The sequence below is a fragment of the Electrona antarctica genome, assembly GCF_951216825.1.
Source record: "Electrona antarctica genome assembly, chromosome: 6".
Taxonomy (NCBI): domain Eukaryota; kingdom Metazoa; phylum Chordata; class Actinopteri; order Myctophiformes; family Myctophidae; genus Electrona; species Electrona antarctica.
Genome location: NC_136811.1, coordinates 34778577 through 34803340, shown reverse-complemented (window position 1 = coordinate 34803340; position 24764 = coordinate 34778577). Strand labels below are relative to the sequence as shown.

Sequence of the window (24764 nt, the reverse complement as noted above, 5' to 3'; positions counted from 1 at the left end):
GTCGGCAGCGTCCGCCATGGGCCCCGCACCACTCATCAACACCCCACCCCTCCGGCCTGTCCAGGTAACCAGGTTTTCACCCAAAGAAACACAGAGACAACAGGCATTCAGATCGCATATTAGAACGGAAGTTTAGGAAGTAAAGCACAATGTAAAAATGGAGCATGAATACACAATTACATACACTGAAATGTATGGTTCCTTTACTGCTGAGCTAGCTGTTTCAAACCACAACCATCAACCACGACTCTTAATTTATTGTTGTATATCGATTGACAGGTTGGAAATTGTGAGGGCATAAGGTGATGCCTCCATAAATCCAGCAACAGGGTACTGCAAGAGCTGTATAGTACATAAATATAGGTCTGATCATGTTGAGAGTGTGTTAAGACATAAATGCTATAATTATTCCACTGAAAACAGTGTTGACACTGCCTTTTATTCAGTTTTCTTCGAGCGACAATTGACAAAAGGGTCTTGCGACGGAGTGTGAGGCTTGATTCATACTTTGTGGCGGTTGTTATGCACTGAAAATAGCCAATCTACAAGCTGTGTCGTGGTCTTGTAGATCGTCTATTTTCGGTTCTGGGATGTCATAATGTATTGTTGAGGACTTCTGCAAATGTCATGAGACACATGCCACTCATAGACACATGCCACTCATAGACACATGCCACTCATAGACACATGCCACTCACTGACACATTCCGGAGCCACCACATTATGCATTCTGTTACACACCTCAGAGTCACATACATTTATGACAGACCGTCAAGCTGTCTGGACACAGCGAATGTCTCTGTTAGATAGCATACATCACATTCGGCATGTTACTTCTCAACCATATTTCCTGCATCCTTCTCATCCTCTACTCACAGGAGGAGATGGCTACACAAACGAGGGCTAATTTTGACCTTTTCTATGGCCAATCATGCACCATTAACTGTAACCTTCCCGTTCTAAAAATAAACCTGGCACGGTGATGACAAGATCATTGAAAGATCCAGCACCACTCTGTCTGTCTGTCTGTCTGTCTGTCTGTCTGTCTGTCATCAGTCAGTCTGTTCCTGATTTATCTTCTCTGACTGTCATGCCACAACTTTCTACTCACATTGTAAATCAAAGTTCCTCATTCAAAAAGGTATATGGCAACTTTTTGCCACTTAAGCCCATTTGATGTGCGGTCAAGTGTGTCTGGGAGGTGAGAGGGGCTGACAAAGGCCTCCTCTGTCCTGCCCTGTCTGTGCTGAAGATGGAGCTTTGAAAGAGACGGAGGAGAAAAGCAAAGACAGTTAGAGAAAGAGGTTCTCCTTCGAGCTCAGGGCCACCCAGGTCCAAAATGGAGACTCCCCGTTTGAACTGCATGTTGAGATCACAGCAGCTGCCCTTACAAAGCCAGTATGACAGAGGCCATTTCTGAACCAGTGGTTTTGACACGTTACAGTTCACTGCCTGTCCTTACAATGGAAAGACTGTGTCAGCTCAGGACAACGCTTCATAGTGGGAGAGTGGACCTTTGTATGATGATGCATTGAAGTTAAAAAGCAGGGTTTGAGCTATCAGACATACCTCTGTTGATGGCCTTAATTCTGTTTGCATCAGTCCTCTTTCCCAAATGCCTAGGATCAGGAGGTGTCTCCACCTTTTCAGGATTCAATCATTTCATTACACGAATTACAAGACATTAGTATCAGAAGTGCGCTTGTGTCCTGTTTACATCAATCTGAGTATCTACAGAGAACCTTTAGTATTTCTGAACACAAACCACAAAGGTTTCCCTGCAGGGTCATCAGAGGCCATCACATAACAGTAATAGAATTGATAGGTAAGGGCTTTACTGGTGCACATGCTGGCCAACGAGAAGAACATTTAATTGTCAAAATGCCAAATACAGACAAGAAAAAGCCTGCGGTTTTACCCTTTATGTTATCTTTGACTTTACAATTCTGTTGACACGCTGTCAATATAACTGTAGTTGTCTACACATTCCCACCTGAATGACTTGCACACATAGATATATATATCATGATTGTAAATCAGTGTGCCACTACACAAGGCAGTTGACAAGCACACATACTAATGGTGCGCAGCACACAAACACAAACACACACACCCACACACACACACACACACACACACACACACACACACACACACACACACACACACACACACACACACACACACACACACACCTATACCTGGCCATATGCCAGCCTCTCCTATGGAGCAATGTGGTGTGAATTTAGCCACATAAATCAGTGAGGGTGGCAATTGAGTCAGAGACAGAGGAGGATTTTTATAGGCCTCATAAAAACAGATGCAGGCATACGTCTTGTGTCACGTGTACCGATGGGTGGCTCAACTAACCGAGCCAGTTAGCGCATGTCCCGGCCTTAGCAATTAACTTGCCACGGTAACCTACCTCTCAGACTGACAAGTTTGCATTGAAGCCATCGTAAAATGGCCCTAAATATCCAGGAATGCTTCAACATTCCAGTTTCACCACAACATTTTAGGATTACTGTATGTGGTATTTTTTTTTCTTCCTTTTTTGGGGTTGTTGTTGTTTTTATAAAGCCCCAAAAGGGGCTCATGTTAGGTGTCTAGACTAATGTTTGAATATATGTTTCTTCAAGCGCACATTGTTTTGCGAGTATGTAGCTGTGTGGGTTATTAGTGGTTGATTTGAATAACATGTTCTCATACCCATGGATTTCTTTCTCTTTTTTTCTTTTTTTCATATCGAATGATTTGTATGCTAATGGCTCTTGGGTAATGTTTTTATTTGGATATTTGTTACCCTCTGAAAAGGTTTCCTCAAGACACGACAAGCCCTTGAATGAAACATGATTTGATATTTTGCTTTAGCATTTTATTTTCCTAATCAGCAAACAATGACACTGACGTAAGAATATCTTTTCACTCTGTGCTTACAGAGAAGAATACTTCTTTGTGTGTGTGAGCATGCGGGTGCATCAGCATGCATGTATGTGTGGAGTGCAAGTGAACGCTTGTTCATGTGCTCATGTATGCACATGTGACGGCCTACAAGTGTGTGCGTGGTTGCACGTGCTCTTGTTTTGTCCAATTCCCTCTTGTGAGCCTGAACAAACATGGAGATGTTCTGTTTTTGACCCCTTACAGCCCAGGAGAGAAGACTGTAACACCGTCAGACCCGAAGACTGGAACCCCCGAATCCCTGTGGGCATCTCCCCTGTAAGCAAACAACGCACACGCACGCACGCACGCACGCACGCACACACGCACGCACAAGCATTCTTACAGCAGAAATGACTCATACTAGATTATCGTTTCCCATCATGCCATTCATTATTATATTAAAATGGTACAGTGGTCCTCATAGAATCTCACATGAATCTCTCATGAATAGGACGTACAACTTATGAAGTTATTATATTTCAAATACAAATGTTATTATTTCAAACACAAAGCTTTCTCATTTTCAGTCAATATGTGGTTAAATCTAAACCCCAAACCACACCAAGGGTCGGGTCGGGACAAGACAGTTTTTAAGGTAGACCACACCAATGCAACTCATTGCAACTCAATGAGTTGCATTGTTGTGGTTTACCTTAAAAACCCGACCCGACCCTTTGGTGTGGTTTGGGCTTTAGACAAAATGTAAATAAGATGACAATACATTTGTACATAACACACAAATACAAAGATACAGTGGACTTAGGAAGGCTAGTTATATTTTTGTTTGTATTTGTGCTGCCATGGGGATGTGGGGGGGGAAATATATGTGAATAATTGTTTTGAAATTACTATGCTGTAAAGAAAAGTCAATAAACATATGTTTAAAAAAAAAAAAAAAAAAAAGGAAGGCTAGTTATCAGAAACAGTAACAAAAACAATACAGTCAAGTATGTTGTTACATACTGTATGCGATATACTTGTGATGAACAATCTTTAGACAACCAACCATCGTGCTCTGGTTGACTGTCATGTAACCAAGCAACTGTCTGTATATTTTTGGTTAAACTGCAATACAATCATCATATCTAGTCAATAGAATGAGGCGTGGGGTAGAAAGAGCTTTTGAAGTGGAAACAATGGGAACAAGCCCTCAGGGCTTGTTATCCTTTTAGCATCATTGTACAATGTACCATTGTACGTTTTGCAAACTGTGAATAAAGTATTCAATCAATCAATCAATCAATCAATCAATCAATCAATCAATCAAAGTAATGTCATAGACTGTAAAATCCTCCATTTTTAACTCAGAGAATGTGCTCATAGAACATAATGGTAATGTTCTTTTTTCTATTTGTATTAACACTGCATTTGACGTTGTACAGTGCAACGATTTCCTTGCTCTGCACCAGGTGAAACCGTCCCCTCTGCCCAGTGAGTGGAACGGCAAGACAGAGAGCTGCATCCTCAACATCAACTCCACCATCTATGATGAGATCCAGCAGGAGATGAAGAGAGCCAAGGTGTCCCAGGCTCTGTTCGCCAAGGTGGCGGCCTCCAAGAGCCAGGTACATATCAATCTGGGAACCCATTCCCACCGGGGGCACCATCTGCTTTTTTGTGTAGAAACTAGGGCCGGGACTTTAACGCGTTAATTGAGATTAATTAACTACAGAAAAATTAACGCGTTAAAAAAATTAACGCATTTTAATCGCACTATTTTTTTCACCGCGGAACGTTGTCACTAGACAGTTTTCAGATGGACCGGCGCACCACCCAGTTCACCGAGTGAAGTGTCCGTTGTTACAGGGAGTGGAAACCACCCCCCTTTAGAATGGTATGCCCCAGCAGCATTGGGGGAACAATAACACCACCAGACAGTTCACCAGACCGGGGGAAGCCGCTGAGATCACTTTGCTTGTCCCCGTGGATTGGAAATAGGATTTAAAAGGCTATCCGATGATAGCGTGGATTACAGCACAGTTGTGTGCAATTATTCAATAAAGAATTCGCATATCACCGAAGACCGCACCTCGTCAAGCCTCCAGTATCGGCTCGATGCGAAACATGTTGCACCGAGCCTAGCCTGGAAGCTAACGTCAACAACAGTAGCTCTGGTCCTTAGCGTAGTTAGGACTCAGGAGGAGTTCTATGGTACTTAATTTGATCCTTTCCCCTCACACCCACGGAAGTGCAGGCTGTGCAGCCCCTCGTTTTTAGCACAAAAAAATATGTGAAAGCCTACTTTCCTCCTTCTAACACTATGGATCAGAGCTAACGTCATTCCAACTACCAGTAGCAATTCAAGGACCCGACCAGATGACATGGTTTCTAACTAAACGGTTATGGCCAAATAAAATGTAAAATCTGTTAATGGCTGTTACTGTATGTCCACGGAAGAAACACAGAGGTGCTTTGTTATGGTCATGTCACTTTGCTGCACCAAGCCCCCCCCCAACCCTGTGGAATGCATTCCCCAAACACTCATGCCCCCACCATCCAAACCTTCAATATTGCTTTCCCCAGCTATTTCATCTATTTAATTCCTTAGTGTTTTTCCTCTAATAAAGTTGTTTTTGATTTATCATGTCCCCCTTGTAAAGCATTTTTTTGTACTCAGAAAAGCTTTATATAAATTATAAAAATTGAGATATTATTATAATTTATTACCCCTATTATTACTAGAAAAACAATGTTTTATTGCTTAAACTTATGTATTCACTATTCATTGATTCACTAGTATACCAAAATCCATTTAAAAAAATAGCTTTCTCACTGTTCTCGGGTCAAATAATGATATGCGATTAAAATGCGATTAATCGAGATTAATTAACTACAAAGCCTCTGATTAATTAGATTAAAAATTTTAATCGAGTCCCAGCTCTAGTAGAAACAGGAACTCTGTTTGGCTCCTCCCCTGTCTTAGTCCACATCCTCTCTGGTGCCTCTGTGTTTATTCCTACTAACAACAACAACACTACATGTTCAGGGCAGTGGCACTTTCTCGAGAGATTTGGTACATATACACGCAAGCACACATGTGTGCGCACACATGTGCGTGCACGCACGCACGCACGCACGCACGCACGCACGCACGCACGCACGCACGCACGCACGCACGCACGCACGCACGCACGCACGCACGCACACACACACACACACACACACACACACACACACACACATACACAGATGTGTCATCTCTAAATAAAATCATATTCATATTTCATATCTGTGGACATAAAAGCTTGACAAGTTTTACACACACCCATCAGTATTTAGCCTTGATAATATTTATTTTGATTTGATAAGACTTGATAAGAGTTGAGTGTCACATCACATCTGAATTCACCTTTGGAACTTGTAGTTCCAGTTCCAAGTGAGGTTGACAAAACATCCCTAAAAAAAACCCACCAGAACACAACCAAAACTAGATGCACACGTAACACACCACCTACTATGAATGGAAAACATCTAAAGAGAGAGAGAGATAGAAAACAACCTGTAACTGTCCGTTACAAAACCCATGGTGGTGATTTATGGGCATAATGACATATGTCTCCTTTATTGTGGGTTCAGAGTCAGGCAGCCGACAGTGTTTCAACACAAAACAAACCTGTTTATATTAACCATCCTCTGAATGGCTCCCCTAGTTAGACGAAGGGGGCCTCTGTTATCTTCTCCCAGAGTGCAACAGCCCACTCACACAATGCCAGCTTGTGTGCGCATCGAGAAAAGAAAAAAAACACTGTCACATAGTTTAACTCTTTATTAAATGTAATTAAAGAAAATGCGGAGCAAGGCGTTATTATTAAAGGTTTTCAACGTGTCTGTCAGAAGCACAGTTGGGAAGATTTTCACAATTGCGCTTGATGGAGAAGATGCAGGGGGGATAGATCACCAAGGGCAGAATTATCGTGAAATATCTGCGCAGGCTTTATTTTTTCTTGCTGATTAGGATGATTATAGCCTCAGATAGTTTTGTTTTACCAAATTGCAGTTTGATGCACAAACCACTGTTTTTGTTCAGGAGTTCAAAGACTCCTTGAAAAGATGGAGAAGGAGAGAGAGACAGAGAGAGAAAGTAAGAGAGAGAGAGAGAGAGAGAGAGAGAGAGAGAGAGAAAAAGCAAGGAAGAGCGAAGCAACCATGGTATTAACTCGCAAATGCCTCTCTTCTCAAATGATCATTTTGTCTGAGAACAGGTTTCCACTGCGCCTCGTCTTATTCGCTCCCTTGCCTCTCTGTCTCTGTCTCTCTCGCTCTCTCTCTTGCTCTCTGTCTCTCTCTCATTCCATTCATGGCGGGCGGGTGTGAATGTGAATTGAGCAGCAGATAAGAAGTGTGCTAATTACGTCTGTGAAAGGGGGCCTGGGAGAGCACTTATCTCTGGCTCCATCTCGTAATGGGCGTTCCCCGGGCAGCTGGTCTCCCCCCCGTTACTACCCAGCCCCCAGTACCAGTGCCACCACTTGGGCAGTTCCCTGCACCACACCAGGCTGCTGTGCCCAGAGAACCAGCCTTCTGCATCTGGTTTCCACTTACTGGTCAAGCGACCAAGTCCAAAAGTGCATCTATGTAAATGTCAGATGAGAAATGGATGTGTGTTTTCACTCTGGTTAAGGTTAGGGCAGGGTAAGCAGTAAAGTGAAGGTTAAGTTGAAGGTCTGTTTTAGCTTCATAAACAAAACAAAATGTGATGAGCTCTGCGTTTGTTAGTTGGCCAGAACGTAACAGTCGGTTTGGAGTCTGGAGCACGGCAAGGTCCAGGGGTCCTAATGGGTCCATTTGTACACATTCACAGTTAAATTGACACTCTGGATTTGAATGTGTAGTAGAGAGGGCGAGTGCAGTGGTAGAGGGATGGGGGGGGGGGGGGGGTCAATGTGCACTAGCTGGCAGGAGGCCCATATGGGGTTCAGGGGGAACAACCATGGGGGGAAGGGCAGTAGAGTTTGGTACAGTACAGTACATGCGTGTCCAGTTGGCGTGCAGTGCCCTCCCTGGCACAGCTCAAAGAGCAGGCACATATTGTTGCGGTCGGGCAGAAACCTCATATCTCCATATTTCAACATTTCATGTTTTTCCGTAAATGAAGGCCTTCTTCGTCGTACAACAGTGTTGTACAAAAGTAGCAACAATAGCTGATGTATACGTTTTCACATTGCGACACATTTTCAGCTTGTGGATCTCCTGTTTCCTCTATTTTTGAAAAATTGTGAAAGTGATTACATAAGTCTGTATGGACTCTTATGAGGTATCTGGGAAGGGATGAGTGTGTGTGTGTGTGTGTGTTTGTGTCCCCTCCTCTTCTCTATCATCTCCATCACATCGATCACACTGCAAAGCACATAACCATACACCCCCACGCATGGTTCACGCACGCACGCACGCACGCACGCATGCACGCACGCACGCACGCACGCACGCACGCACGTGCATGCGTGGGGTGTATGGTTATGTGCTTTGCAGTGTGATAGATGTGATGGAGATGATAGAGAAGAGGAGGGGACGTGAGGAGAGGTGCTGGGGGGCTGGTAGCTGTGCTGGTCCCTTGGGTAGAGGAGCAGTAAGCAGGAGTTTACTGATTACTGCATGCTCCACTGACTGTGTGTGCGTGTGTGTGTGTGTGTGTGTGTGTGTGTGTGCGTGCGTGTGTGTGTGTGCGTGCGTGCGTGCGTGCGCGTTTGCGCATGCGTGCGTGCATGTGTGCGCGTTTGCGCATGCGTGCGTGTGTATCTGCGCGTGCGTGTGTGCATGCATGTGTGGTTGGTACATCAAACATAGGTGTTTATGTGAGCTGCCTCATTTGAATGTGTGTATATGATGATATGTTGTGCATGTGAGTGAGAGAGAGAGAGAGAGAGAGAGAGTACGTGTGTGTGTGGGGGGGGGGGGGTGGTTGGAATGCAGCCATCCTGTCCCCTCATAGGGCTCGTAACCACAGAAGGCCTCTGCCAGCTATGTATCTCTCTCGCTCTCTCTCTCTACTCTCTCCCTCTCTCACCCTTGCTCAAGCTACCCTCTCTCTTGCTCTCTCTCTCTCTCTCTCTCTCTCTCTCTCTCTCTCTCTCTCTCTCTCTCTCTCTCTCTCTCTCTCTCTTTATGCCTCTCTCACATTCAACACAGCATTTCAATCACTCTGATTTTATGGCCACAATCTCAGCAGTAACTGTAGAGCAGCACGTCTAACCTAAAGCCTGATTTATACTTTGTCAAACAACGGTGTTGCGTGCTGACAATAGCAGATGTACAAGCTCACAACGCGTTGCATATAAATTAAGCATAAGCCTCACACTCCACCAGATGAATGGCCCGCATTCAATTCAAGTTGGGGCACGTATATCTTTCAGTCTACGCAGTCATTCCGACGTATTAGACTGCTATTATTTTTTACCTTTAGATAAATGCAGACTCATTAGTCATAATCCATTCCTATCTGATTTTGAAGTGATCAAACGCTCCAAGAACGCTTTGTCTCCATTTAGCTGTGGGAGATGTCAGACTTGGAGAGAACAACTGCGTTATGTTGGTTCAAGTCCAGCTACAACACTGCCAGAAGCAGGCATTAGTCAACGCCCCATTTGATTTGAGCTTGCAGAGGTGCAGGCTATCTTGTGAACAGCTTAGTGTTGGTGGTGTAATTATTAAGTGGCAACGTACAGTGCCATTTTCTTCTGCCGATTCAAGGCGGTGGGGGGGGGTTGCTAACAGGCCACCAACGTTTTAGCTTAGCAGTTTGGATAGCGAATAGCAAAGGCACTGGATTTGAGAGGATACCTTGGGGAGGTGTGTGTGTGTGTGTGTGTGTGGGGGGGGGGGGGGGGGGGTGGGGGGCAGGGACATGGCTTTGGTATCCAAACAAGCCTGACACTTCCTTTGAGAAATTACTTAACTGAAGGAATCAGAGTCCCTGCTGTCACAAAACAAGCAGTCCAGGAGCCCCCTGGCTCCACGGGGGCCCAAAGCCCTTCGACTCGTCGGTGACCAGCAGAATGGACCCCGTTACCCCACCTCCAGCTCTCACTGTCTCCTGCTCCCTCATTCCTCCCTGGAAGAGGCTTCGCTAATTAGCCAGGCTCTAATGAGACAGAATGGCACTGATCGGGTCCGCCGCTGCACAATGTGTGTGTGTGTGTGTGTGTGTGTGTGTGTGTGTGTGTGTGTGTGTGTGTGTGTGTGTGTGTGTGTGTGTGTGTGTGTGTGTGTGTGTGTGTGTGTGTGTGTGTGTGTGTGTGTGTGTGTGTGCGCACGTGCGTGCGTGCGTGCGTGTTGGGGTGGGGACCGATGCATTTGGGGGGGGATGGGGTTGGGGTACAGGGAGAGGGTTGGTGTATGCCATCTGTCACCCTGCACCCGGCTGGCACGGCGCTCCCAGGGGGGTGGGGTAGGGTGTGAGGGGAGGAGAGGAGAGGGGGTGGTACTGAGTGCGTCACTGGTCTGGAGTGGCAGCGGTGCGTGTGTGTGCGTGCGTGCGTGCGTGCGTGCGTGCGTGCGTGCGTGCGTGCGTGCGTGTGTGGCGGGGGTGAGTGACATAGATGTAATGACAGAGAAGGGATGTTAGTAGGAAAGGAGTGTGTCGACAGGATCACTGGCCTCTGTCTACTTCCTGTTTCTAAAAGGACTTTCATTTCCTCTCCAAGCCTGCTGTCACATTTGTCGTCGTACAGGTTCAGGGAGGCCTAGGATCAGCGGAGGGAAAGGTACTTACTTCAGTACAAGTAGTAATATTTACCACAATGTAGAAATACTCTCTGTCACAAGTATAAGTTCTGTATTAACCCATTTTGACCTGAGATCAGATTCTAAAAATGTCTTCTACATCCTGACAGTTTTCTGAAAAAGCTATGTTTCTATGTCAGTCGTTCTTCGATTTTTCAAAAATAGCAGACCTACAAGCTCGTAGCGCGCTATGAGCTTGTAGATCTGCTATTTTTCAATAGCAAAAGCATAACATAATGCTAACACCAAAAGGGGTCCCCGCCCAAAATGGGTTAATTATTTTAATTTAGTAAAAGCATAAAAGTATTGGCATCCAAATAAAATACTTTAATTTACTTTCAGACTTAAAAGAAGAATATCAGATGTACAAGCTCACAACGGTGCACAAGCTTTTAGATCTGCTACAGCTCAAGTAAAGGTTAAGGCAGGGTTTAAGGGGTTAATGGGGTAATGTTTTATACTAGTAAAGGTTAAGGCAGGGTTTAAGGGGTTAATGGGGTCATGTTTTATACTAGGCCTAATCATCTAAATACTTAACTAAAGCTGTCAAATAATTGTAGTGGACTAAAAATATATACAATATTTGCCTGAGATGTAGTGAAGTAGAAGTATAAAGTATCAACAAATAGAAATACTCAAGTGAAGTACAGCACTTCTGTACTGAGTAAATGCCACCCCCTGTTGTTTTTAAATGAGCTACATACATAAATATGACTTGACTTGACACACACACACACACACACACACACACACACACACACACACACACACACACACACACACACACACACACAACACACACACACACACCCCTCCTTCACAACCACCACACATGGACCAAATAGACCTCACTTCCAATGGCTGCTTAGCATGTATTGGCTGACCTTTGAGTAGTCTTGTGTATCCTGGTGAATCTAAATTCAATGTAGTTGTTTGTGGCTGCCGTGTTAAATGAAGTGGTCAGATGGGTGGGCCATGTGCGTTTACTGTTGCATCTTTATTGAAATTATCAATCAATTGATTGATTGTGTTCCGGCTTGGTATTCATCTGCATCACAATGAAAATACATTTTCCAACGTTTTACTGTAGAAAAAAAAAGCATTAATTTCATATTTATTTTATATTTTCATTAAAATCGGCATATTGTTTGGGGCCCGACTTACAATATTATGGTCACGACCTACCAGCGGTGGTGGGTCACCAGACTTCAGTGGTGTTCAATTTAACAGAAGATGAGCGGAGGATTTCTTTTACTGTGCAGGAGGTTTTCACTGTTTGTTTGTTTGACTCCCTTTCTCCCTGAAGCCAGGCTGCTCGTAGCGAGCACATTATTACCCACAGGGATATAAAAGGCCATGACTGTTTATTAATTGATTTATTTATTTATCTATCTCCTCTGCCTGCTTGGTTATTAGGTTGCCATGGGAAACAGGCTAGGCCAGACCCTCTGTATTATTAAAGACACAATTTCTTGAACTGGAAACCCAGATGTCTGAATAATTAATTTAGCGTATGAATTATCTTGCAAACGGCAAGTCTTCCCCTCCCTCTGAAATGAGCCCTTCTTCTTATTGTTTAATGGACAGTGAGTGGAATTCCCACCCACCCTTCTCCGGTCCATGAGCCGAGTTGCATGGAGGCTTCCTGGTCTTTGCAGTAGAACTAGGTTCTCAGTGAGCATGCCCAGAGCACTTCTCCTCTGCCATCTCTCTCACTTATGCCTCTCACACACTACACCCTCACCCCATCTGTTTCCACTCTCCTCACCTGCCTGCCTCCAACCCTTCATTCCAAAAGAGGAATCTGCCCCCTGTTGTCAAGTGTTTTTATTGTCTCTTGGCATCGCCTCTCAAATTCAGCACACTACAACAAATACTAGTGATAGCTCTGCCGATAGATATTTGATTGTGTCGATGGTGTCGTGTTGCAAAAATAGCTGATGTACAATTGTGAGCTTGTAGATCAGATATTTTTTTAGAAGAAAAAAAAAATCACCAAAATAGAGACGCCAGGTTGTCAGTGGTTAACTCCCCCTCTGGCCGCTTCCATGTTCCAGAGCTTGCCATCCATTCCCATCTAACCTTTTTTGTTCATTAGCCATTTTTTTATTGCTAGCTCGACTATCTCCCACTGGCAGTTACAGTACTTTGATAGCTAGCTTTCTCCTAAAATGTTAGCAAGCTAGCCTTCTCCCACAGTCTTCAGTCCTCTGACAGACCACACAGGGCTTGTTCTGAGGCCCATTCTCCCACAGTCTTCAGTCCTCTGACAGACCACACAGGGCTTGTTCTGAGGCCCAGCTAGCCTTCTCCCACAGTCTTCAGTCCACTGACAGACCACACAGGGCTTGTTCTGAGGCCCAGCTAGCCTTCTCCCACAGTCTTCAGTCCTCTGACAGACCACACAAGGCTTGTTCTGAGGCCCATTCTAGCCTTCTCCCACAGTCTTCAGTCCTCTGACAGACCACACAAGGCTTGTTCTGAGGCCCATTCTAGCCTTCTCCCACAGTCTTCAGTCCTCTGACAGACCACACAGGGCTTGTTCTGAGGCCCATTCTCGCTAATCTGATCAGGCAGGCAAATACGCCGGGAAAAGCGCTTTAATGATCCCACTAATTACCTCAAGTCAATACCAACTGTATTATTAGACTCGGGGAAAATATTCCATTAGGGTGCCCCCCGTGGGAGTCCCTCCTGTGCGTGCTGATGTCACGCGCCGCGCGCCCCCCACGCTTGTAATTAATTTTATTTACACACGCAGGAATGCACAAGGTCGCACCTGCAGCCCGGAGCCGCCCGACTCGGCCCGCCTAATCAGATCTGTCATAATTACCATTCTGCATGCTTCTGACACACGCCGGGAAATATTTCAATTTAACTACAGCCACTAGCTCCAGCAGATACAGTGAGTGTCTGCATGTGTGTGCGTATGTGTGTGTGTATGTATGTGTGCATGTATGTGTGTGTGAGTGTAAGTGTGTGTGTGTATGTGTGTGTGTGTGCGTGCGTGTGTGCGTGCGTGCGTGCGTGCGTGCGTGCGTGCGTGCGTGCGTGCGTGCGTGTGTGTACGCGTGTGTGTGTGTACGCATGCATGTGTGTGTGTGTGTGTGTGTGTGTGTGAAGGGGAATTGCATGGGGAGACATTAGGGCCTATCCAAGTGCTCATGCTGGTGCTTGTGTGCAGTCACTTTACGTAGCATTATTTGTTCTCTCTGTGCGCCCCACCTTTCTCTGTCTGTCTCTCTCTCTCTGTCTTGTACTCCTCTTTTTCACGCATTCTTCATGAAAGATGGACTCATTTTACCTTATTTTGTTCCTAAGTCAATATTCTTTTACACAATATATTGCTATAAAGACAATATAAATTGAACCTTTCTGAAGAAAGATATGGTGATTTAAGATTTCAGTTCATTAAGAGTATCCAGGTCTGTAGCGGAACAAAACACATTCAGTTTGAATTGCAAAACAAAGATGGCAAATTGTTGCAAGTGAACATTCCCAAAATTCCAAATAGTGTCTAGTACTTATCAGTCCACACCCATGCACTCGCGCGCACACACACACACACACACACACACACACACACACACACACACACACACACACACACACACACACACACACACACACACACACACACACACACACACACACACACATACACACACACACACACACACACACAATTTCTCTTTCACTCCCTCACAAACATTCGTTGCAGAGCTGGAGCTAGTGGGTGTAGTTAAATTGAAATATCTGCCGGTGTGTATCATGCCTACTTGCTAATCTTGACATTTCTATGCTTGTTTTATTAGTATCTGAAACAAACTTATACACTAATTAAGAATACTTATTTAGCCGACATAGACAATTTGCAGTTTCTGCGCTATTTCAATCCCTAATTCAATAAGATCAGTCATGATTTATCAGCTTAATTATGCTCTGATATTAGCAATTAAACCCCAGCTTTGAATTAAATCTCAATCAAGCACTTATAATTGATAGAATCAGACTCCTTGTAGGTGCCTGATGTGTTTGTAATAGTGTTGTTGATGTTTAGATTCAAAGCCACATAGATAGACATCCTCATTGCTCAACAATAAGCCACTTCCACGTACTAACTTTCTCACTTAGTGTTTTAATCAGGAGGAATAAGTATAACTGTATGATAATAATATATAGACGAATCCACGGAGGGGTGCCCTGGGCGCAATCATAGTTGCGGTGTCACATTAACACAATCATTCCCGGGATTCCTTCAAAATAGGAGCTCTGGGGTGCCGGGAAACATGGCCGATTTTACTCTGAACCCCCATCCCCCCCCCCTATTTTGCTAGCTTACCTTGCTCTCGATACTATTATATCGCTAAAAGCTCCAAAGCGTTCATATTTTGAACGAGAGGCGGATGAGAAGTCAGACATTAAGCGCTAGTATATCCATCAGATCAAAACCACAGAGAGCGCCCTGGATTAGGAGAGACGAGGCATTCTTTCTGCCGCGCTAACAGGCTAGTGAACGGTAAGCTAATATGAATGAAGAGCGAAGCGTACGGTGGCCTTAGAGGCTCACTCAAAAATAAAAAAGGAAAAAAATCAGAATATTATTTTCTCGCCTGATAACATTGAGGATGCGCTAGGACGTGTACACACGTCCTATGCATCCGTCGATTGGATTCCCTATGACGTGTGGACACGTCCTATGGACGGAACCTGTTAAGCGCATTTCAGCATTGATTGCCTATACTGCTGGCCCACAGGGCACCTCTCCGCGGATTCATATAGGAAGTATAGATGTGCTGTATGAAGCAAGAATGTAGGGGATAAATAAGCGTATAACTTTATGAAGCAGGAGTGTAGAACATTAATACGTATAAATGTATGAAGCGGGGGGGGGGATAAATAAGTATAACTGTGTGAAGCAGGATGTTGCAAAAACAAGGCGTGCATGCTCCGTCAACCTTCCATGGGTAAATAAACGTTAGGGTACCACACAGATGTGTGTCTATTTTAGACGGACTGGCCATTTACATCTGGCTATTCTTCTCCATGCTCCGTCTGCCTGTATTTGATTGCTAGAAAATTCCTTGCACATTTTATGAGCTCAGCAGCCATGACGTGTAGTGCCACATAGAACTGGTTAGTATTGTTTCTGGTAGCAAGTGCTGACACAGAGGGCCATTTCCTGCACCGTCATGCCTTTCCACCACAATGTGTGTTGTGTTAGCCGTCAGTCTGTTATTGTTGTTGTCCGCTTGCTTATTGTGACTGAGAGGTCGCGACCTCTCTTCAGAAAATGTTCAGTGTTAGGACAAGACTCCTATACATATACAGCGAGAATATAGAATATATCTTGGCATGATTGATTCATACTGGTACACTCTCTGCCTCTGACCTCCCCATCAAGGATGGTGGATGGCAAACGAGCTTGTTCAAGTCCAAGACATTCATGATATGTTGAAAGTGCTTAAATATGAAGTACTGTACCCGTGTAGTGTACTGTACCATGCTTAAATGAGTCTCATGTCAATCATCAGCAGCTGATGATTGATGATCATCAGCTGATGATCATAGAGCAGTGCTTTAGCCCGTGACCCAAAAGAGAAATGAGATGTTTGCCCAGGACCACTAGTGAAAGTAGCAGATCAACAAGCTCACAATGTGTCGTTTCGCCCTGTGTTGCGAGCTTGTAGATCTGCTATTTTCACTACTTACTGAATTATTTTTTATTTTTATTCATAACATGTCTTAGTTATAAAGTTATAAAATTCGTTTTTTCTTTTATTTAAAAATAAAATCTTTTGAAACAAGAAAATGGAGACAGAGAACATCTTATCATAAAATCATCATACAATCTGCCCAATTCTACTTACTTAAAGGATAGATTTACATAAATGGTGCATAAACTGGTCAGTTTACCCTCCAATACTCAGAATACTGTACTCCCCTGCCTGGTTATTAACCAATAAGTCTATACAAATCCCTGGATCATACCCCATGCTGAGAGCTCTACCAGATGGCTGTACAGTTATGGGGGAGGTGGAAACATTACAAGTAAAAGTGTGCTTGTGGTCACGGTTCTGAATCCCAGAATTGGAATGAATCTCAGGGCAGAAACCTCTTAGTTCTTATATCCATATTCTAAATGTATGTTGTTGTTGTTGTTGTTTTCGTACATTAATTCCCTACTTGATCATACAACAGTGTCAAACATACTGTACAGTGAGCATCAAAAGTAGCAGATCTACAAGCTCGAAACTCGGCGCAAAGCGCATTTTGAGCTTCGGCTTTTGAGATCGGCTACTTTAGCTATTTTTTTATTTGAATCCCTAACATTTTAGTCTAGTATTTATCTGTTGTCTTAGTCTTAGTCATAATAGCTTTTATAGTTTTAGTTGACAAAATCAACACTGGTATAGATTGGCTATTTACAGCAAATATATAATGGTATATAGAGTAGGGTTGTCCTGATCCGATCGCGTGGTCGGAAATCGGGGCCGATCACGTAATTTTCAAATGATCGAAATCGGATTATGAGCACGAAAAAAAAACAAGATCGGGACAAACTTTAGACTGGATATTGTCTGTGATTTTGAATATTGTACTATTGTGATATGGTGTTCTATAAAAATATAAATTTAGCCTACCGATCAAATGATCGGAATCGGATTGGGAGCAAAAAATAACCGTGATCGGGACATCCCTAGTATAGAGATAAACATGGATGGGGCCTAGTATTGGCCCCTGGCGGAATGTGGTCAACGCAGTATAGGGTTGAAGTGGTTAATAACAGAGGTGTAGAAGAGGCTCAGCTGGTACATGGTGGGTGCATCGTACAAGTACGTATTTGTTTTCAGGATGACCAGAGTGTTGTAGGACCTCTTGTGCTATCAACTGCTGTTGTACAGTTCAGTTAAGGCCACTGACCTGATTTGCCTTATTCTGTCTCACTTTCTGCCATACTTCATTCATTTGAATATGCAGAGCTAGCGATATCCGATCAAAAAAAAAAGAAAAGAAAAATACGTCACTTTTATTGTGCAGCAATCTTTGCTTATTGTTGCACGAGAACCGCATATGTAACCAGGCAGCAAGAACGTTATAAGTCCTTCCCGCTCCTGGGTAAACAGATGGGCGTCTCCCCCAATGGCATAATGTATTTACAACGCAGCACACGTAACTTTGCGGGGCGAACGCACGCGTGCATTCACTGGTTGGCTCACTCGGGGAGGCGAAACAGGTTTGAGCGCACCGTGTTATCGGCTGCATTTATCTGCATAGCATTGTCTGCCAGAGTGTTGGGCCACTGCCAGGTTCAAGGAGGGAGAGAGACAATAATGCTTTGTCTTCCTCCCTACTTTTAGCTTTCCCATTTAGACACTGGAGAGGTTTGTCTGGCTGCCTCTGAAACAGTCCCATCCTCCACAAGCCAGCCACAACAATGGCCACAATTTTCTTCAAGCCCTTTTCTTTTTTTGTTTACTCACCCCCTTCATGTCCGTCCGTCCCCCCCCCCCCCCCCCCCCCTACGACTAGGCTCAAATCTATGAAATCCAACCGATACACTTGATGCACCGAAGATCCCACAGTTTGTTTTTGAGGGATAGAAAATCTATATTTGATCGTGTCATAATCTGAGGATAGAGAGAAAACAACAAACCCCGGAATGGTGAATTGATGGACATCTGTTGGCTTATTTTTTATTCTATTTTTCCACCCACTGCTGTGGTTGAGGTCAGGCTGATAGGCCTGATAACGAGCAAATGAGATTACAGGGAAGGTGTTGGCTATGCCATGTGACAGCCCTCTGTGTCTGTCTGTCTTCCTCTGTGCGTCTACGTCTCTTCCACTCCCCCCACACACACTCTCTCTCCGGGCCTTGCTGCAAAGCCAGTCATTTATTAATGCAGTACTGTGCATCCATATCGGGTGGGTGGGTGGAGGGGTGGGTGGGGTAAAATGGTGTTGCTGGGGTGAGGGGTTGTGTGTTGGAGGGGGGATGGGGGTGAATACCATGCTGTTCTGTGACAGAGCAGGCCTATGCTCTCATTGGCAGCTTGTGACTGCCGCACACACACACGCACGCACGTATGCACAGAGCCACACACAGACAGACAGACACACATACACAGACACGGTGTGCTGCGCTGCATAGCTGGGTGAATCTCGCGCATGAATTCAGCCATTGTGTTGGCAGCAAAATATTTTTATCAGAACGTCTGGTTGCTATTTATACTAGGGTCATACAATGTGTGTCTCTGCTCGGCTTCAGGACGCTGCTCCACAGTTACCCTTTACTTCTGTACCTCTTGACCCTTGGTCCCTCTGGCCTCATGCATGGTCAAATTGGTGCTGTACTAAAACAAGAAGAGGCTAGTCACTCTCCACTGCAATAATTAATAACCTGGAGGCAGTGGATTACTGTGCAATTTGTGTGACGATAATCCTATGTCTAGTACACAGTAAAATTCTCAGCGTTCATTTAACTCTGAGAGAGTACAAATTTAACCAACTGGATCCGGAAGGGTCCATTTGGTTACACATGGATAAATTAACACTGAGGATTTTAATGTGTAGTTATTATGACCTAGTTACATACAACAGTCAACAGCATCTGTCCCTGATAAACATTGGTTTAGCTAGCTACTGCGCTACTGTGTATTTTGGTTGAAACGCAGGAAGCCAGATTACTTTCATGCAAATGTCTAGGTAAAATATACTTACAGTACCAGAATATACTTACAACAACACCAAAATATACTTTCAATACCAAATGTAAAAGATTATGCCGATTGGCCCATTTCACAAATCACATATTCACATTAGTGTGTTCATCACTTTAACGTTGCAGCTGGAAAAGGTAGGGCTAATTTGAATTACTTTTGTGTGTTGGGTAGCTTCACCTATAATTATAGGCCTACATCATCATTATATTTTTTATAATAAAAGTAGCTAGTAAGTAAAGTTACTAAAGTCGAATAATTGTAATGGACAATATTTGTCTCTGCGATAACAATGGATGGAGTAAAAGGTACTTCGCTACAAAAGTACCTCAAATGTTTTACTTAAGTAAAAACCATTAGTTGTAGTGATAGTAGTAGTAATATTAGTGACAATGTGTTGTGGCAACGTGTTTATGGAAATGTACTAGATTTGTGTGCATCTTAGGCGACAGTGGCTCAGGAGGCAGAGCGGTCGTTTTGAGATCAAAAGGAAACCTGATTGTGAAATATCATTGCAGCAGAATCTCCTCCTATAGCCGACCACAGCGTAGTGTGAAGCACCTCTTATCAGCGGTTGTTGGTATCATTGTACATTGTTGATTAATGCAGCAGTGATAGAAAGTCTGTGAATCCATTTAACAGTGACTGTTGACAAAACATGGGAAGTAAAAACAGATTTGCAAAGGTAAAAACTAATATTTACATTATCTACAGTAGGTGTCTGTGGCACACCCATCTTTATCATCAGACATTCCTCTTTGAGGCTTGCTCGTATAAAATCTAAATTGCCAACTTCTCAGGCTAGTTATGTCTCTCTCTCTCTCTCTCTCTCTCTCTCTCTCTCTCTCTCTCTCTCTCTCTCTCTCTTTCTGCCTGGCCTCACTGCCTTTGCCTGGCCTGTGGAAGCAATGCAATTAGACAAATACAAACAAAGCTCTTTAAACCTTCATGCAAAACGCTGACTAGTCTACTGTCGACAATGTTGGCCAGCGCCAGGGCTAGCTCCCACTTCACACATATACCGTATGCATATTTTTCACAAAATGTATTTATTTTTGGCTTTTCTTTTTTTGTTTAATGAAAGACATTATCTATCGCACACAGCAAAGGAGAAAGGAACGCCAAGGAGCGTTCACCCTCGTCAACTAATAAAAATAAACTCATCCACATTTTGTGGAGTGGACTTCCTGGCGTTTGGAATGGGGTTCACGTGGTGCTTTTGTGTGATTGGCTCTCGTACTTTGGGTTTAATCCTGCCGGTTTGGGGAGTGTTTGAGTTGGATTACTCCTTCGTTGGGCTGGGGTACTGTTCCTCTGGCTTTGACGTGATGGTCTGTGTGTGTGTGTGTGTGTGTGTGTGTGTGTGTGTGTGTGTGTGTGTGTGTGTGTGTGTGTGTGTGTGTGTGTGTGTGTGTGTGTGTGTGTGTGTGTGTGTGTGTGTGTGTGTGTGTGTGTGTGTGTGTGTGTGTGTGCGTGTGCGTGCGTGCGTGCGTGTCGGTGTGTGCACGTGCATTTGCAGCATGCGTTTGTTGCATGTGAGTGTGTGTGTGTTCCTAGTGTGTAAAACAGGGAGGGTGTTCTCCCTCAGTACCGAATCAGCCGAAGCCACTGACAGCCGTACTGAAACGCCATCCAAATCCCTCTGCATGCAAATTAAAAACGCAACAATAAACGTGGCAAAGGAACAAGGTGGGCACACAGGGTTTATGCCCCCCCTCCCTCTCTCTCCTTTCTGTCACTAGCTCTCTTTATCTGCTTAGTTCTCATCCTATGTCTCTAGTCTTCCAGTTTCACTCCATTTCTCTCTCTCTCTCTCTCTCTCTCTCTCTCTCTCTCTCTCTCTCTCTCTCTCTCTCTCTGTCTCTCTCCCTCTCTGCTTTCTCCACAACCCCTCCTGGGTTTGATGTGGCTTATGGGAGGCGTTGGAACAGGGGACAACAGAAATGCTGAGTTATCTCTTGCATGCAGTGTGTGGCGGTGTGGCTCTTCCCACTGCGTGCGTGTGTGTGTGTGTGTGTGTGTGTGTGTGTGTGTGTGTGTGTGTGTGTGTGTGTGTGTGTGTGTGTGTGTGTGTGTGTGTGTGTGTGTGTGTGTGTGTGTGTGTGTGTGTGTGTGTGTGTGTGTGTGTGTGTGTGTGTGTGTGTGTGTGTGTGTGTGTGCGCGCTGACCAGCAGCATGGTGTAATCCTGTGGAAATGAAAGGTGCTGCCGCTCACTGGCCAGGAGATTACAGCAGTGCTCTCTGTCACGCTGCCAGGACAAGGAGTACCAGCTGAGATACACACGCGCAAGAGAGCACTGCATGAGCACGCACGCACACACACACACACACACACACACACACACACACACACACACACACACACACACACACACACACACACACACACCTACCTCACTGCCCCCATCTCCTGTTCCCTTATCACTCTCTTGTTGCCTCAATCTTGTTTTCCCATCCCTCCTCCTGCTCTCTCTCTCTCTCTCGTGTGTGTTCTCTCTCTCTCGCGCGTGCGTGCGCATACTCTCTTTCACCCTCCCGCCCCCCTCTCTCTTTCTCTCTCTCTCCCTCTTTCCCTCACTGCCTCTGTGCGTGCGTGCGTTCATGTGTGCTCTCTCTTTACCTCCCACACAGTTACCTTCAACGTCACTCTTGCTGTCCTGCTGGGGGCCCCTGTTTAGGCTCCTCTGTACATCACATCGCATTTCCAATATAGAGTTCATAGTAAATCTGTCAGCTGTGTGTGTGTGTGTGTGTGTGTGTGTGTGTGTGTGTGTGTGTGTGTGTGTGTGTGTGTGTGTGTGTGTGTGTGTGTGTGTGTGTGTGAGAGAGACAGAGTGTGTTCAGTTGCACATACTCTCTCTTCTCTCCCACTCTCTATTTTTATCTCATACAGATACACACATGGACCTGTGTTTGTCAGAGACATAACCACTAAAAGTATTCTGGAAGCCTAAAACTCTATCTTTCATGGCCCTCTGCTGGAGTGTTTCAAACAAATGCATCTCCTGCTGTTTGCGAGTGGTGCTGTTCTCCTGTGTGTCTTGTTTTTTTGCTTTACAGTCATTGGTCTCATGTCACATTAAATTAAATAATTACAGAACCTCTTTTTTTCTCTAAAGCATTGCTTGGCCTGGGCTAACTCACAAAGTCCTCCTATCCTGTGGTGCAAAACACAAAATAACACCTGGTCCAGCTGTTATGGAACATTTGACCTTTATGTTTGATCGATTTTAACACTAAATGTAGCATATTTAAATAGTTGATTCCCATTTTAAAGTGAAGCACTATGAAGTTGATGAACAACTGTGATTTGAATTGAAACCCTGCTAATTTATTCCGTAACTGTATGTATGTATGTATGTATGTATGTATGTATGTATGTATGTATGTATGTATGTATGTATGTATGTATGTATGTATGTATGTATGTATGTATGTATGTATGTATGTATGTATGTATGTATGTATGTATGTACGTACATGTATGTATGTATGTATGTATGTATGTATGTATGTATGTATGTATGTATGTATGTGTATGTATGTATGTATACATGTATGTATACACACACACAGTAAAACTACTATTTCCAAGACAATAACAATCCAATACTATATTATAACCTGTCCTCTCTCTCTCTCTCTCTGTCTCTCTGTCTCACAGGGCTGGTTGTGTGAGCTGTTGCGTTGGAAGGAGGACCCGTCCCCAGAGAACCGCACACTGTGGGAGAACCTGTCCATGATCCGCCGCTTCCTGAGCCTGGCGCAGGTCGAGCGCGACGCCATCTACGAGCAGGAGAGCAGCGCGGGGCAGCAGCAGCACCACTCTGAGCGGCCGCCACACATGATGCACGTGTCCAATGACCCACTGCAGGTGAGCACGCGCCCGGACCAAGGACATGCATGTCGCATTATACAGCAGAAAATGCCTGCGTGGCCTGCACCGTATTGACAAGTCACTCACTGTTCAAAAAGAAACCAACCGCAGATGTGTAAGCAAGCAAGCACGCACACACGCACGCACGCACGCACGCACGCACGCACAAACGCACGCATGCACGCACGCACACACACACACACACACACACACACACACACACACACACACTCTTAGCAATTATGTGGATAAAATGAATTATTACATACTGCGAATGATGTATTGTAGATAAATATCAATCAGGCATACTTGTGTATCATGCTGGTGCTTGTGTGCAGTCACTTTACGTAGCATTATTTGTTCTCTCTGTGCGCCCCACCTTTCTCTGTCTGTCTCTCTCTCTCTGTCTTGTACTCCTCTCTTTTTCACGCATTCTTCATGAAAGATGGACTCATTTTACCTTATTTTGTTCCTAAGTCAATATTCTTTTACACAATATATTGCTATAAAGACAATATAAATTGAACCTTTCTGAAGAAAGAAATGGTGATTTAAGATTTCAGTTCATTAAGAGTATCCAGGTCTGTAGCGGAACAAAACACATTCAGTTTGAATTGCAAAACAAAGATGGTAAATTGTTGCAAGTGAACATTCCCAAAATTCCAAATAGTGTCTAGTATCAATCCACACCCATGCACTCGCGCGCGCACACACACACACACACACACACACACACACACACACACACACACACACACACACACACACACACACACACACACACACACACACACACACACACATGTAAAGAGGTATGTGTTCATGTGACTGTAGATACTTTAAACAACGATTGATAGACCTGCACAAATACACACACACACGCAGCCAATATCAATTGTGGTTTATGTGCCCACAGACTACGACATTGATGTTCATGTCCACAGACCTGCAACAGGTGAGAGTCACACGATCACACACGTGTACACCCACGCACGCACGCACGCACGCACGCACGCACGCACGCACGCACGCACGCACGCACTCATGCACGCACTCACGCACGCACGCACGCACGCACGCACGCACGCACGCACGCACGCACGCACGCACGCACGCACGCACACACACACACACACACACACACACACACACACACACACACACACACACACACACACAGCACTCACACTGCTGCACATATTTCCCTATGATTTCTATTATTTTACATCAAAAGCAGCAACTTATTTTTTAACACGTTTTAATTCATTTATCTGGCAATAAGCAACACTAAGAGTTTTCATGAGCTTTGTTAATTATGAATACAGCAACAGTTAAAAGTTCCTACTTTCTCAATAAAATTTGTTTTCAAAGATATCATTAGCCTTAACTTATTTAACAGCGTTGCTTTATGGAGGACATCTGGCAGATGAATGGAAAAGAACCGTGAGATTCAGTTCAATGTCGAAACGTCTTAATGAAGTACAATAATACTTTTATTAAAGAGC

The 24764-nt window shown here is 44.3% G+C and overlaps 1 protein-coding gene across 3 annotated transcripts in view; it reads left to right on the top strand.

Annotated features, from left to right (window-relative positions):
• Positions 1 to 24764, top strand: part of satb1b (SATB homeobox 1b) — a 68525-nt gene that overhangs the window by 39320 nt on the left and 4441 nt on the right. For all 3 annotated transcript variants that reach the window (XM_079504041.1, XM_079504042.1, XM_079504040.1), the window contains exons 9-13: positions 1 to 64; positions 3148 to 3219; positions 4326 to 4508; positions 23047 to 23256; positions 24176 to 24214. The exon at positions 1 to 64 is cut by the window's left edge and continues 149 nt beyond it. In XM_079504041.1, the coding sequence (XP_079360167.1) occupies positions 1 to 64; positions 3148 to 3219; positions 4326 to 4508; positions 23047 to 23256; positions 24176 to 24214 (568 nt within the window). The remainder of the gene's footprint in view (positions 65 to 3147; positions 3220 to 4325; positions 4509 to 23046; positions 23257 to 24175; positions 24215 to 24764) is intronic.